The 12,880-nt window shown below is 42.2% G+C and overlaps 1 protein-coding gene across 1 annotated transcript in view; it reads right to left on the bottom strand.

Annotated features, from left to right (window-relative positions):
* The window catches only part of TXNDC11 (thioredoxin domain containing 11), a 76,446-nt gene that overhangs the window by 35,415 nt on the left and 28,151 nt on the right, over nucleotides 1-12,880 (bottom strand). The window contains 4 exon segments of the mRNA XM_040439217.1: nucleotides 5,696-5,789; nucleotides 8,484-8,613; nucleotides 10,727-10,824; nucleotides 11,337-11,553. Coding sequence (XP_040295151.1) covers nucleotides 5,696-5,789; nucleotides 8,484-8,613; nucleotides 10,727-10,824; nucleotides 11,337-11,553 — 539 coding nt within the window.

Raw genomic sequence — 12,880 nt, 5'->3', positions numbered from 1 at the left:
AAATTTAGGCAAAGGACCAGCGACTATTTTCAGAAAGGTCTTTATTTTTTCCTGAACCTCTAATTTCTTTAATTTTACAGATTTCAAGTTTTTTTTACACAAAGGAAAAGCCAGAACACAGGTACATAAAAACCTGAGAAAAAGCCATCAATTAATATTTCAGCCATCGTTGTGTTTGGGTACATTTTTAAATAGCTGAGGAGCCTTGATATGATCAATGGTGACACCTAATCTATTGGATTCTTTTGTATTTGAATGATGCCAGTTTTGCTTTTTAAAGCATTTTGTTGCTGGGTGGCTTCCATTGCAAAAAGTGCATTCGTGCTTGCAATTTGTTTGCCATCTGCAAGTGGACTCATTGAATGCAAAGCAAATTCCTTTCGTTGTAATTTGCTGACGAAAAAGATTAGACCTTTGTGGTAACAGGTGGTTAATTCACAATCCAACGTCTTTGGACCCCTAATTTAGATCTGGGTAGAAAAGCAAATTTTTTGACTAAATGATTCGTCATAATTGCACCATGCTGATCCTCCAAAGTTTTTGTACGCCTCTAGGATACACGCCTCTATGGTGAAATAACCCGCTGCAAATATTTGGTTGTTTTTCACCCAGAACTGCCGAATATATGGAGAATGCTTGTGGCCAATTCAGGAAAGTTTTTTGTTGGTTTCTTTCTCTCTCATCTTCCTATTCCAAATGTTTTCTTTAACTTGACGGACAGATAAAATCCTTCGGGGAAATTTGGCATGGCATTAGTTATTTCACAGATGTTTCTTTTATACCACTACTCATTTCCAAGGATGGAATTAATCATCTGTCGTTTTGGGTGTGAATTGAATTGTCAGGAGGGTAAACATTAGTGGTTATGTAATCAGTTTCCTTGAGACTATCCGAATCAGAGTGTCTGCCTGGTGACGACCATAGTCACTGGATTCTGACTAGCCTCCTTGTGAGACATAAAAGTAAAAAATTCTTTAAAGAGTTGTATTTTTTCATCGGATAATGTATCAGAAATGAGTGTATTATTTTTTATATTTCAATTAGTGCACTGTAAAAAGCAGTAACTATTCAATGTGGGTATATTAGTTATATTCTCACCCTCCTGTGTCTTGCTAAAAGATCTGATGCGATTGGTTTCACAAGCCTTAGGGTCCATTCACACGTCCGTAGTGCATTGCGGATCCGCAATACACCCGGCCGGCACCCCCATAGAAATGCCTATTCTTGTCCGCAATTGCGGACAAGAAATAAGACATGTTTCTATTTTTTCCGGAGCCGCGGAACGGAAGATCGGCGGCGCACCTCCAGAAATGCGAAGAGCACATAGTGTGCTCTCCACATCCATTCTGAACAAATGGGTCGGCACACCCGTTCCGCAATTTGCGGACGGCTGCGGACCCATTATTACTGGACGGTGGTGAATGGAGCCTTCTGGCAGTTGCTGGAGGAGACCGTTGGTGAGATAAAAGATCTTTTATTTTCCCGGCCTCTTGTGCTGCATTATGCAGAATAATTTATATTCCTGCGTCTTATGGTGTCTTGAGGTGGGGAATAGTTTATTTTCTCCTTGCGACTTCTTTTTGATGGAGGTGCAGACTGGGGAGCATCGTTGCGGCGGAGCGCAGTGATGTCTTTTCTTGTGTCCGGCTCTGCACTCCTGCCTGAGGCTGCTACGCAGACCGGATTCAATTATTGGAGATCCGATTCAATGATGCTGCTCTCCTCATGAAGACATCGCTTCAGTTATTCTTAACCTCCGTGAGTTTCTGCTTTTTTAATTGTTTTAGGAGGTCTCCCATTTTTCATTTAAGTGCAGGTTTCTTCACTGCCACTTACGTGTGTGCGCACCAAACTGTCTTTCTCCTTCTCCTATAGGTTGATCCTCGTGGCAACGGTGGATTCTTCCTCCAATCAAGTTGCTCCTTGGCTCTTCTATGATGATTTCAGCCTGATCCATGTCCATCTGTTTTCAGGTAAGTAACTTATTGATGTTTAAGGGTCCATTCACACGTCCGTAAGTGTATTGCGGATCCGCAAAACACTGACACCGGCAATGTGCATTCCGCAATCTGCAGACCGCACATCGCCGGCACTATAATAGAAAATGCCTAATCTTGTCCGCAATTGCGGACAAGAATAGGACATGTTCTATTTTTTTGCGGAAACGGAAGCACGGATGCAGAAGTGCGGATCCGCAAATGCGGATGCGGACAGCACATTCTGGCCCCATTGAAAATGAATAGGTCTGCACCCGTTCCGCAAAATTGCAGAACGGATGCGGACGTGTGAATGGACTCTAAATTTGCACATGCAAATAGTGGGGTCATGACACCATGTCTCCCCTATTTGCATCCACAAATATGGTATGTTCATACTTCATCCATTTGACCATGAAGTGGCAGCCACGGCCACCTTGATTGAAGAACCCCCGCAAAATCTCATGCATGGTGACGTATGACATCATCACGCCGGTCAGTGTGATGTCATCACATGCCACGCAAGATTTCGAGTGGGATCTTCAATCAAGATGGCTGTGTTGGCCTCTTAGCACTTAAATGGATAAAGTTTTTTTTTTTTTTTTGTACTGATTAACCCTTGAAAGCCCAAAAAAATAATAATAATCTCAGATTCCAGCAATGAACACAGCATCTGTGGGGTTCAACGACGGTGGATGGTGTAATCACCGCTCCCAGTCATTGCGCCCGCTACTCACAAAGAAATGCACTTTGTGAAATTCGTCGAAGCAGCCAAATCAAAGTTTTATAAAATTTCGCTCATCTTTAGCTGTGGTCAATAGCAAATAGTAAAACAAACATATATTTGGTATCGCCATAATCATGCTGACCCACAGAACACAGTGGTCATTTTCTTTGCATGGCAGCTGTCGACCTAATGACGGCCCGGGCCTACCAGCAGTATATTCCCAGCAAGCTTCACCTCTCTGGCACAGCCTGCTGGTGACTGAGTATAATACATTTGTACTGAATTAGCAATATAAAATGTATTATAGAAGCAATCAAAAGATTGACGATTAAAGTCCCCTTATGGGATTAGTAATGGTTAAAAAAATGTAAAAGTTTTACGAAATAAAAAATATTTCCATGTAAAAAATAAAATTACACTTTTTCAATTGAAAAAATAAATAAAAATTCCAATACAGGGGGAAGGGGTTACTATGGCAGTTAGGTCCACATGTCCATACAGCATACTGACCCGGTGACCATTAGAGACAATTCTCCAGGTCCATATTTCGTGAGACATGGACCAGAATAGGACATACATAAGGGTTTCTCAGGTATTCTCTGGTGGTGGGCAGAACACTACTTACTTCTATGTGCGGTGCACTGTACACAGATGAAAAATAAGTCACAGAGAATAAGCCCATATGCAAATCAAATATACTCTGCAAACACACAAGATGTGAGGAGTTCATACATACATGTCTACAGGTGACAAATCAGAAAGCAGTTATGATCGAGGGGTAGAACATGCACAAAATTACTTGCTACCCTCCCCTGCTGTCATCCACAAGGACGAGGAGCTCAAAGCTTTAAAACTGACATAGACTGCATATTAATCTGCTATACAGCCTGAGATATAGCCGTTACTAAAAAGAACATCTCTCTCGCGTCCTTGGCTGCTGAAGTGCCTTTCTACTAGGATGGGTGACATGTCCGTGGCAGGGATAGGGTTAATATAGTTTTTCAGTAGTAACCAGTTATACTTCATAAAATGCAGTATGCTACATATTGTAATGCTGGACCACTTTCTTCTAAGAATTAAAGAGGTATTGGGTAGGGGGATCATGGTAAGATTGGGATTGGGGGGGTTCCAGCAGTCTATAGAATGCGGGTCCTGTGTCTAACTCCCCTTCTCCCATATGAATGGAGCAGCAGACAGACATGCCACTCCACTTAACTCTATGGGACTTCCGGAGAACCCCGAGTGCTGTACACAGCCATCTCGGACAGTCAAAGAGTCTGAATGGAACAGAAGTAAGCATGCGCAATCACCACTCCAGAACAAGGGACCAATATTCTCATGACTGGTGGGGGGTCTGAGAGATTACAGTGGTTAGCACTGGTGTCACTGGGGGTTGAATCCACCCAGGGACAAAGTCTGCATGGAGTTTGCATTTTCTCCCAGTGTTTGCGCGACTTCCCCCCGGGTATTCCGGTTTCCTCCACGTGACAAAAAAAATAAAAAATACAAATGGACCTTAGTGTTCATTGTGGTAGAGCACCTATATGGCAGCCACTGACTTCCCAGGGAGTCGCCTCAGTCACACAACTGCCCCTAAATCCCTGAGAAAAAGTGCATATTACAAAAGACTATTATCTAGTACCCCTTTAAGTCTTAGAAGATGGTTGTCCATAGTGTAGCATATTGTATTTTTGATCCATTTCTCTAATTAAATTTTTCTTAAAGCGCCCCCTGCTGCTCACACCGGGTGGAAGCGGTTCACTGCTGTGTTCCTAGCCTTCAAGGCAAGAAAAAAAAGCGCTATTATTTGAAAGCCACCTCCTGACATTTCTACACATTTATTATCCCAAAAGAGAATGTGGCATTTAAAATACTCCTCTCCGCAGTGTCAGATAATGAGAGCAGTGGACGCCTGAATCGGGAAACGTGCATGCATGGTAATCGCCTCATGACTCATAACAAAATGAGCCCATTAATTAGAGCCACAATGGATAAAATACCCTACATGGCCAAAAGCCTGACGACACCTCAATATCACATCTGCATATATCAAACGGCTCCCATTATTACACACCAGTCACAGGAAATGAGAACTTTGGCGGGTGCCATCAGTCCTTCTTAGCTGCTCATTTGAGGTCCTGCTACTGCACCACCTTAGATCAAGACATCTGAACTCATTAGGGCAATGTTTTCTAATGAATCTGCACCACACGTAGTAAGTGTCTTACACACTTTCTGTACTGCACTCAGTGAGCCGGCATGGCCTGCGGGAAACAGTATGGTCTAAAATGTGACACTGTGCACCAAAATTGTGCCAGAGTTTTTGGTGCACAATTCTGGTGCAAAGCAGCCAACTAATAGGTGGTATAAACTTGACTAGACAATGTAAAGCTGTGCCAGCATCAGCCACCATGATAAATCTGGAGCGTTTTTTAGACCGTAAGGCCGTGGCCTCCTGCATGCGACCATATCCGGATCTACAAAATATGGATACTGGCCATGTGCATCCTGCCCTTTTCTTGGCCTGCATTTTAGAAATGTCTATTTTTGCTTGCAAAAACAGACAAGAATAGGATATATGTTCTATAACTTGCATCAATGTGCTCTCAGCATTTTTTCTGTAACAGATCAGTTTTTTTATTTTCTTCATTTTTATGACTGGACACAAAAACACCGCTTGCAGCAGTTTTGTGTCCGGTCACAAAACTGAATGCTGCTGGAATGGAAGACATCCTGATGCATCCTGAATGGAAATGTTATTTTCCGGTATTGAAATTCTCTGCCGGAACTCAATACCGGAATACAATAACGCAAGGGTGAAAGTAGCCTAATAGTAAACCTGCCTCACTACTTCCGACCTAATAGTTTAGTTATCTTCGTTATAGCATCAAGGATCCATGAGATCGGATGAGTGTACACTAATGCACCATAATGCAATATAGGCGCCTGTGTCGGCAGAGGGGGCGTATTACTACATCAAGCATACACATACCTTTTTGTAATGAGTGCAAAGCAGATCTAAAAAATGTCAGATAACCAGGAGGTTGAGGTGACGCATTGAATTCGAAAAAACCCAGGACACCAGGCTGCAATGAAGAGAATAAAAATGATCATGAACTTCATTTATTCTTAAAGGGAATGTGTCAACATTTAGAAATATGCCACGTGGACCATACAGAGACAGACAGGAGATGTCCACGGACTTCTATGGGAGAGTTTTCTAGACATGCTCTGTGACCTGTGCAGAGGTCATTGTACAAGGAAAGAAGAGATGGGCTGTGACATCACATACTGTGAATGGTGAGAATCTGTGTAGTGTAAAGATATAGGTGTTACCTGTCATTGTAATCCTACATGTGAAGATATGAACATGGCTGCTGTAAAGTTCTCTATTTTACACGAATTGCCAGCATATTATTAGAAATTAATTATTTTCAGACACTGTTACCAAACTCCTTGATTAAAGTATCATACCTGGGGTATCCAACTATGGAGCCCACAATTTTTCAAAAATTAACATAAGCCCATTGTTTTTGATATCTTATGGGCTCATACATTCCCTTCTACTAGGGGAAATTAGTTGAATTTGGACTGCCTGTCCAAAAAAAAGTTGCCACCAAAAAAATAAAATAAATAAAAGATTCTCAATGGGGTTAAGGTCTGGACTCTGTGGTGGCCAATCCATGTGTGAAAATGATGTCTCATGCTCCCTGAACCACTCTTTCACAATTTGAACCCGATGAATCCTGGCATTGTCATCTTGGAATATGCCCGTGACATCGGGGAAGAACAAATCCATTGATGGAATACCCTGGTCATTCAGTATGTTCAGGTAGTCAGCTGACCTCATTCTTGGAGCACATACTGTTGCTGAACTTAAACCTGACCAACTGCAGCAACCCCAGATCATAGCACTGCCCCCACAGGCTTGTACAGTAGGCACTGGGCATGATGGGGGCATCACTTCATCTGCCTCTCTTCTTACCCTGATGCGCCCATCACTCTGAAACAGGGTAAATCTGGACTCATCAGACCACATGACCTTCTTCCATTGCTCCAGAGTCCAATCTTTATGCTCCCTAGCAAATTGAAGCCTTTTTTTCTGGTTTGCCTCACTGATTAGTGGTTTTCTTAAGGCTACACAGCTGTTCAGTCCCAATCCCTTCAGTCCCCCTCGCATTGTGTGTGTGGAAATGCTCTTACTTTCACTATTAAACATAGCCCTGAGTTCTACTGTTTTTCTTAGATTTGATTTCACCAAACGTTTAAGTGAACGCCGATCACGATCATTCAGGATTTTTTTCCGGACACATTTCTTTCTTGAATACGATGGGTCCCCACTATACTTCCAGTTTTTAATAATGTGTTGGACAGTTCTTAACCCAATTTTAGTAGTTTCTGCAATCTCTTTAGATGTTTTCTCTGCTTGATGCATGCCAGTGATTTGACCCTTCTCAAACAGACTAACATCTTTTCCACGACCACGAGATGTGTCTTTCGACATGGTTGTTTAAGAAATGAGAAGCAACTCATTGTACCAGTTGGGGTTAAATAACTTGTTGCCAGCTGAAAGATAATCGCCCATGCAGTAATTATCCAATAGGAGGCTCATAACTATCTACTTGGTTAAATCCAGGTGGCAACTTTTTTTTTGGACAGGCAGTATATAATAGTTGACCAACAGCTATTTTATGAGGAGTGTCTAACGTAAAATTTTCCACCAGTCCTAAAAGTCTAACCTTTGGACCTCGCTGGAGATTATCTGAATATACTATATTAATAATACGGTAATTATGATCTTGTCCCTAAAAGTAAAGTGATAATTACAGACCCAAAGCATGTGCAGAAGACCTGCCAGTTCTATGGACAATTAAAAATAATGAGTAAAAGTAACCAAAAATTCATAAAGATATGCTTAACACCTAGATTAACAGACATCTATTGCAATACCAGATACAATTTAAAGTTAGGCTAACCCGCAGGGATGGGCAAACTGTGGCTCTCCAGCTGTTGTAAAACTACAAATCCCAGTATGCCCAGTCTGCCTACAGCAGGGTATGATGGGATTTGTAGTTTTACAACAGCTGGAGAGCCGCAGTTTGCCCATCCCTGGGCTAAGGCATTGGAATAAAACACTAGCACCACCTGCTGGTGAATGAATATAACTACATAACCATTATTCTGAAAAAGCAAAAGCTAGAGAGACAGAGAGAGACAGAGAGACAGAGAGACAGAGAGAGAGAGAGAGAGAGAGAGAGAGAGAGAGAGAGAGAGAGAGAGACAGAGAGAGAGAGACAGAGACAGAGAGACAGAGAGAGAGACAGAGAGACAGAGAGAGAGAGAGAGAGAGAGAGAGAGACAGAGAGAGAGAGAGAGACAGAGAGAGAGAGAGAGAGAGAGAGAGAGAAAGAGAGAGAAAGAGAGAGACAGAGAGAGAGAGAGAGAGAGAGAGAGAGAGAGAGAGAGAGAGAGAGAGGGAGAGAGAGAGACACAGAGAGAGACAGACAGAGAGAGAGAGACAGACACAGAGAGACAGAGAGAGACAGAGACAGAAGGAAAGGGAAAGAGGGAGACAGATAGAGGAGAAAGGGGGAGACAGCTTTACTGACATTTTGACTCCCCATTTTATTCCCCCAAAGGATCTTAAAGGAGAGTGAAGAAAAAGAAAGCTTTTATAGCTCATCTAACAAGTAATCCTAGAGGCAGACATAAACCCCGCTGTATGAAGGCGGCCTTTCATATGGCTAAAAAAAAGCCAAAGAGAGACAAGCTGACAATACCTCCAAGCTGGAAAGGAAATCCTTAATTTTTCCTTGGAAGGAATATATAAAAACAGGGCTCATAACTCTTCGAATAAACTTCTCAATATATCCTGCTGTCAAGGGGCCTTTATACTCAATGGGTCCAAAACTGCAAGCAAAAATATGTCACATTAAGATGGAAAGAAAAAAAAAAAGACAGAAAAAAAAAAAAATATCTGGACTGATGAAAAACTTGTGAGAAAGGATCTACTTTCAAACTAAGGACAGCTGGGTTACATCACTTTATTACACTGAATGGAAGCTCTAGGTGTCCTGTACAGAATTCAGGAATATGTACCCTAATATATACTGTTAACTACAGCAGATGCCCATCGACTGCAGAGTGCCAGCTTGCCGACAGCTCTTCAAGCAGATATCCAAAGCAAAGCCGGATTCCCGACCAGTGGTGCTCATGGCTTCAGCAACACCGCTCTGCTCAGGTGCACCGCTGACCAAGGAAAACCAGGGAGATTCATTCATTCTGAGGTGTGGGTCCCGACTAAGCGAGTAAAGTCATGCCGTACCTATAGAATTCATTCCAAATTCTGATACTACACCATTAACATAACACATGAAGCCAAATTAGAAGCTTGTATGTGGCAGTAGTAGCCATAGTGATGCAGCAGAAAGTTGCCCCACTACTTTATGTAGGTTGTTTTTTTTATGCGAATTTGTTTTCTTAAAATGTCTTATTGCTTGTATGATGGCAGGTTATTTTTATAGCTTAAATAAATGAAAAAAATAAAAATAAACGGTACTCTATGGTTTACTCAGATCCTTATTATAATTCTGAGTTTTAGATTTTACCAGTTTACAGCTTGTCCGGATGCCAATTATTGTCCAGTTAACCAGCTGAAAACCCAGGAAAATGAGTGAAACTAAGAAACTAACACGTAGCAGGATGAACAATACTAGAATCTGTCCATGCATGCAGCAAGAGGCAGCATTTTCACTAAGACCCCCGAAACCAGCAGATGGCCGATACAGGCCACTACTTGATTTTGCATATCCTTGACAATGTGCGATGCTCTTACTTAAGTGGTGTATTTTAGAAGGACAAGGAGGCTAAGAAAATAGAAAGACATACTGCACAGCGCATTGAATCACTCACTGCACATCATATGTAATGCCATCCATACTGCACAGTGCATTGAATAACTCTGCACATCATATGTAATGCCGTCCATACTGCACAGCATGTTGAATCACTAACACATATGTAATGCCGTCCACACTGCACACATGTAATGCAGTCTGCACTGCAGAGTGCATTGAATCACACTGCACAGTACATTGAATCTCTCACTAGCACATCATATTGCTGTCCACTGAGCAATTAATTACTAGAAAATCGTTTGTAATGCTGTTCATATACTGACCAATACAAACCAGCACATATATAATGCCGTCCATACTGCACAGTGCATTGAATAACACTGCACATCATATGTAATGCCGTCTACACTGCACATCATATGTAATGCCGTCTACACTGCACATCATATGTAATGCCGTCTACACTGCACATCATATGTAATGCCGTCTACACTGCACATCATATGTAATGCCGTCTACACTGCACATCATATGTAATGCCGTCTACACTGCACATCATATGTAATGCCGTCTACACTGCACATCATATGTAATGCCGTCTACACTGCACATCATATGTAATGCCGTCTACACTGCACATCATATGTAATGCCGTCTACACTGCACATCATATGTAATGCCGTCTACACTGCACATCATATGTAATGCCGTCTACACTGCACATCATATGTAATGCCGTCTATACTGCACATCATATGTAATGCCGTCTATACTGCACATCATATGTAATGCCGTCTATACTGCACATCATATGTAATGCCGTCTATACTGCACATCATATGTAATGCCGTCTATACTGCACATCATATGTAATGCCGTCTATACTGCACATCATATGTAATGCCGTCTATACTGCACATCATATGTAATGCCGTCTATACTGCACATCATATGTAATGCCGTCTATACTGCACATCATATGTAATGCCGTCTATACTGCACATCATATGTAATGCCGTCTATACTGCACATCATATGTAATGCCGTCTATACTGCAAAGTGCATTGGACTTCTGAGGTCAGGAAGGTTAAAATTCACCTCGTTTGATCGCAGCACGACATATTGCAGAGCCATTACACATTAACTGACTGTGCATGGCCACTTACCTCCTATGATACAAGTTAATCACTGGGAAATAAAAAAAACTTCTTTGTTTCCTGCATTTGCCGTGATGCCACCAGCAGTTGACAGCCACAAAAAGTACCTACAAAAGAAAATGTAAGAAGAAGTCAGGCTCTCTGTATAGATTTCAACCACAGAAATAAGCAGCGACATCTCACTCTCAGGATGATGCTGTTAAAGTGAATCTCCACCTCAGGGTACAGTCTTCACAAAATATTAGGAAATTGCTTCAAAAGGAAATTTCTTTTAAGGGTCTTAAATTCCTGGTTTTCCAGGGCAATTCTGCTACTATTTAGTGCAAAATGTTATTTTAAATACATATTTTTGGGTTATTGCCCCATCTGGGACATTAATGGCATAGTGCTAGGATATTCCATCAATGTCAGATAGGTGCGGGCCCCACCTCTGCCTCCAAAGTGAAGGAGAACATATATTTGCTGTGTGCGGAAGCCAAGGACTGCAAAATCGTGCAGTCCTTGGCTTCCGCACACAGCTCGCCCCACCGTCTGGTCTCACCCCAATGAGGGCCTTTGAAATCAATTAAGTAAGGGGTATTTTTATGAACATATAATAATACAGAAATAATCACTTTACCTGATCTGCAAGCTTATTAGCCACATGCTCAATTTGTTCTCTTGCAGCATTGGACTGTGCACACCAGGGCGCATACAGAAAAAACAAGGTTATCTCCGAGTCCTGACGAAGGATATCTGCATAGTCAATCTGGCCGAGGAAGAGGTCCACCACTGGTGACTCGGTGGTGAAAAAGCGCATGGGCAGCTTTGCTGGCATGGTGACATCTTTGGCACGGCTGAAAACAAATAGAAAACTGTATTAATATAGTAAGAAAGCCAGCTGCCTATACACGGAGCGTTTTTGTAGTCACCACTGAGACTGGGTTCTGTCCAGCCTTGTATTAAATCTGGGTTAACTTACCACCTCCTATAAAATTATAGGAAAGCTGGAAGTTTCTATATACATAGTTCTCCTCCATTAATGCCATGTTACCAAGTGCCAGCAGCCTGCCCCGCTAAGCTAAGGATTCATACTTACCTGCTCCCTGTCCTCCACGCTGCCTCCGGGGTCTTCATCTTCACAGAGGAAGCAGTGCAGAGGACAAGAGCGGTGGGGAACAGGTAAGCATGAAATGAGTATTACACTCACCGGTAATCCGGTTTCCTGGAAGTCTCCATGACAGCACATCAGGAGACTAACTTCCTCTGATAGGACAGGAAAAACACAGGTTTAAATCCCACCCCTTCATCACCAGTGTATTTCCAACGTAACCAGGATAAAGAGATAAGTGACTTAGAAAAACAAAAAATGTAAGCAATCTATGTACTAAAATAAATGGGTGGGAAGTATGTGGTGTCAAGAAGACTTCCAGGAAACCGGATTACCGGTGAGTGCAATACTCCTTTCCCTAGTCGTCTCCATGACACCACATCCTGAGAAATAAAGAATATTTCAGGGGGGGACAATAGCACAAAGGACTTTCCATCCAAAGGCCATGTCTTCGCTAGAAAAAAGGTCTAGCCTGTAATGCTTGGTAAAAGTATGTATTCTTTTCCAAGTTGCCGCCCTACAAATTTGTTGTAGAGAGGCTGACAATCTCTCTGCCCAAGAAGCAGCAATGCCCCTTGTAGAGTGTGCTTTAAGTGAAGGAGGGGCTTCCTTCCCTTCCGACTTATAGGTTTCTGAAATAGCTGTTCTTATCCAGCGGGAAATAGAACTTTTCGCCGCTCTTTTACCTCTATTTGGGCAGCAAAATCATTCTCCAATCCTTTGTGATTGCTAGATACCTTAGTACTGCTCACCTGACTCTAAGGTATGAAAAATAGCCTCTTAGGCTGAGTTCACACGGGCGTTGCGGGAACATGCGCTATTTTTCCGCGCGAGTGCAAAACATTGTAATGCGCTTTGCACGCGCGTGAGAAAATCGGTATGTTTGGTACCCAAAACCCGAACTTCTTCACAGAAGTTCGGGCTTGGGATCGGTGTTCTGTAGATTGTATTATTTTCCCTTATAACATGGTTATAAGGGCAAATAATAGCATTCTGAATACAGAATGCATAGTACAATAGCGCTGGAGGGGTTAAAAAATAATTTAACTCACCTTAATCCACTTGATCGCGCA

This window comes from Bufo bufo, chromosome 7, assembly GCF_905171765.1.
Source record: "Bufo bufo chromosome 7, aBufBuf1.1, whole genome shotgun sequence".
Classification (NCBI taxonomy): domain Eukaryota; kingdom Metazoa; phylum Chordata; class Amphibia; order Anura; family Bufonidae; genus Bufo; species Bufo bufo.
This window is presented reverse-complemented; position numbering and strand designations above follow the sequence as displayed.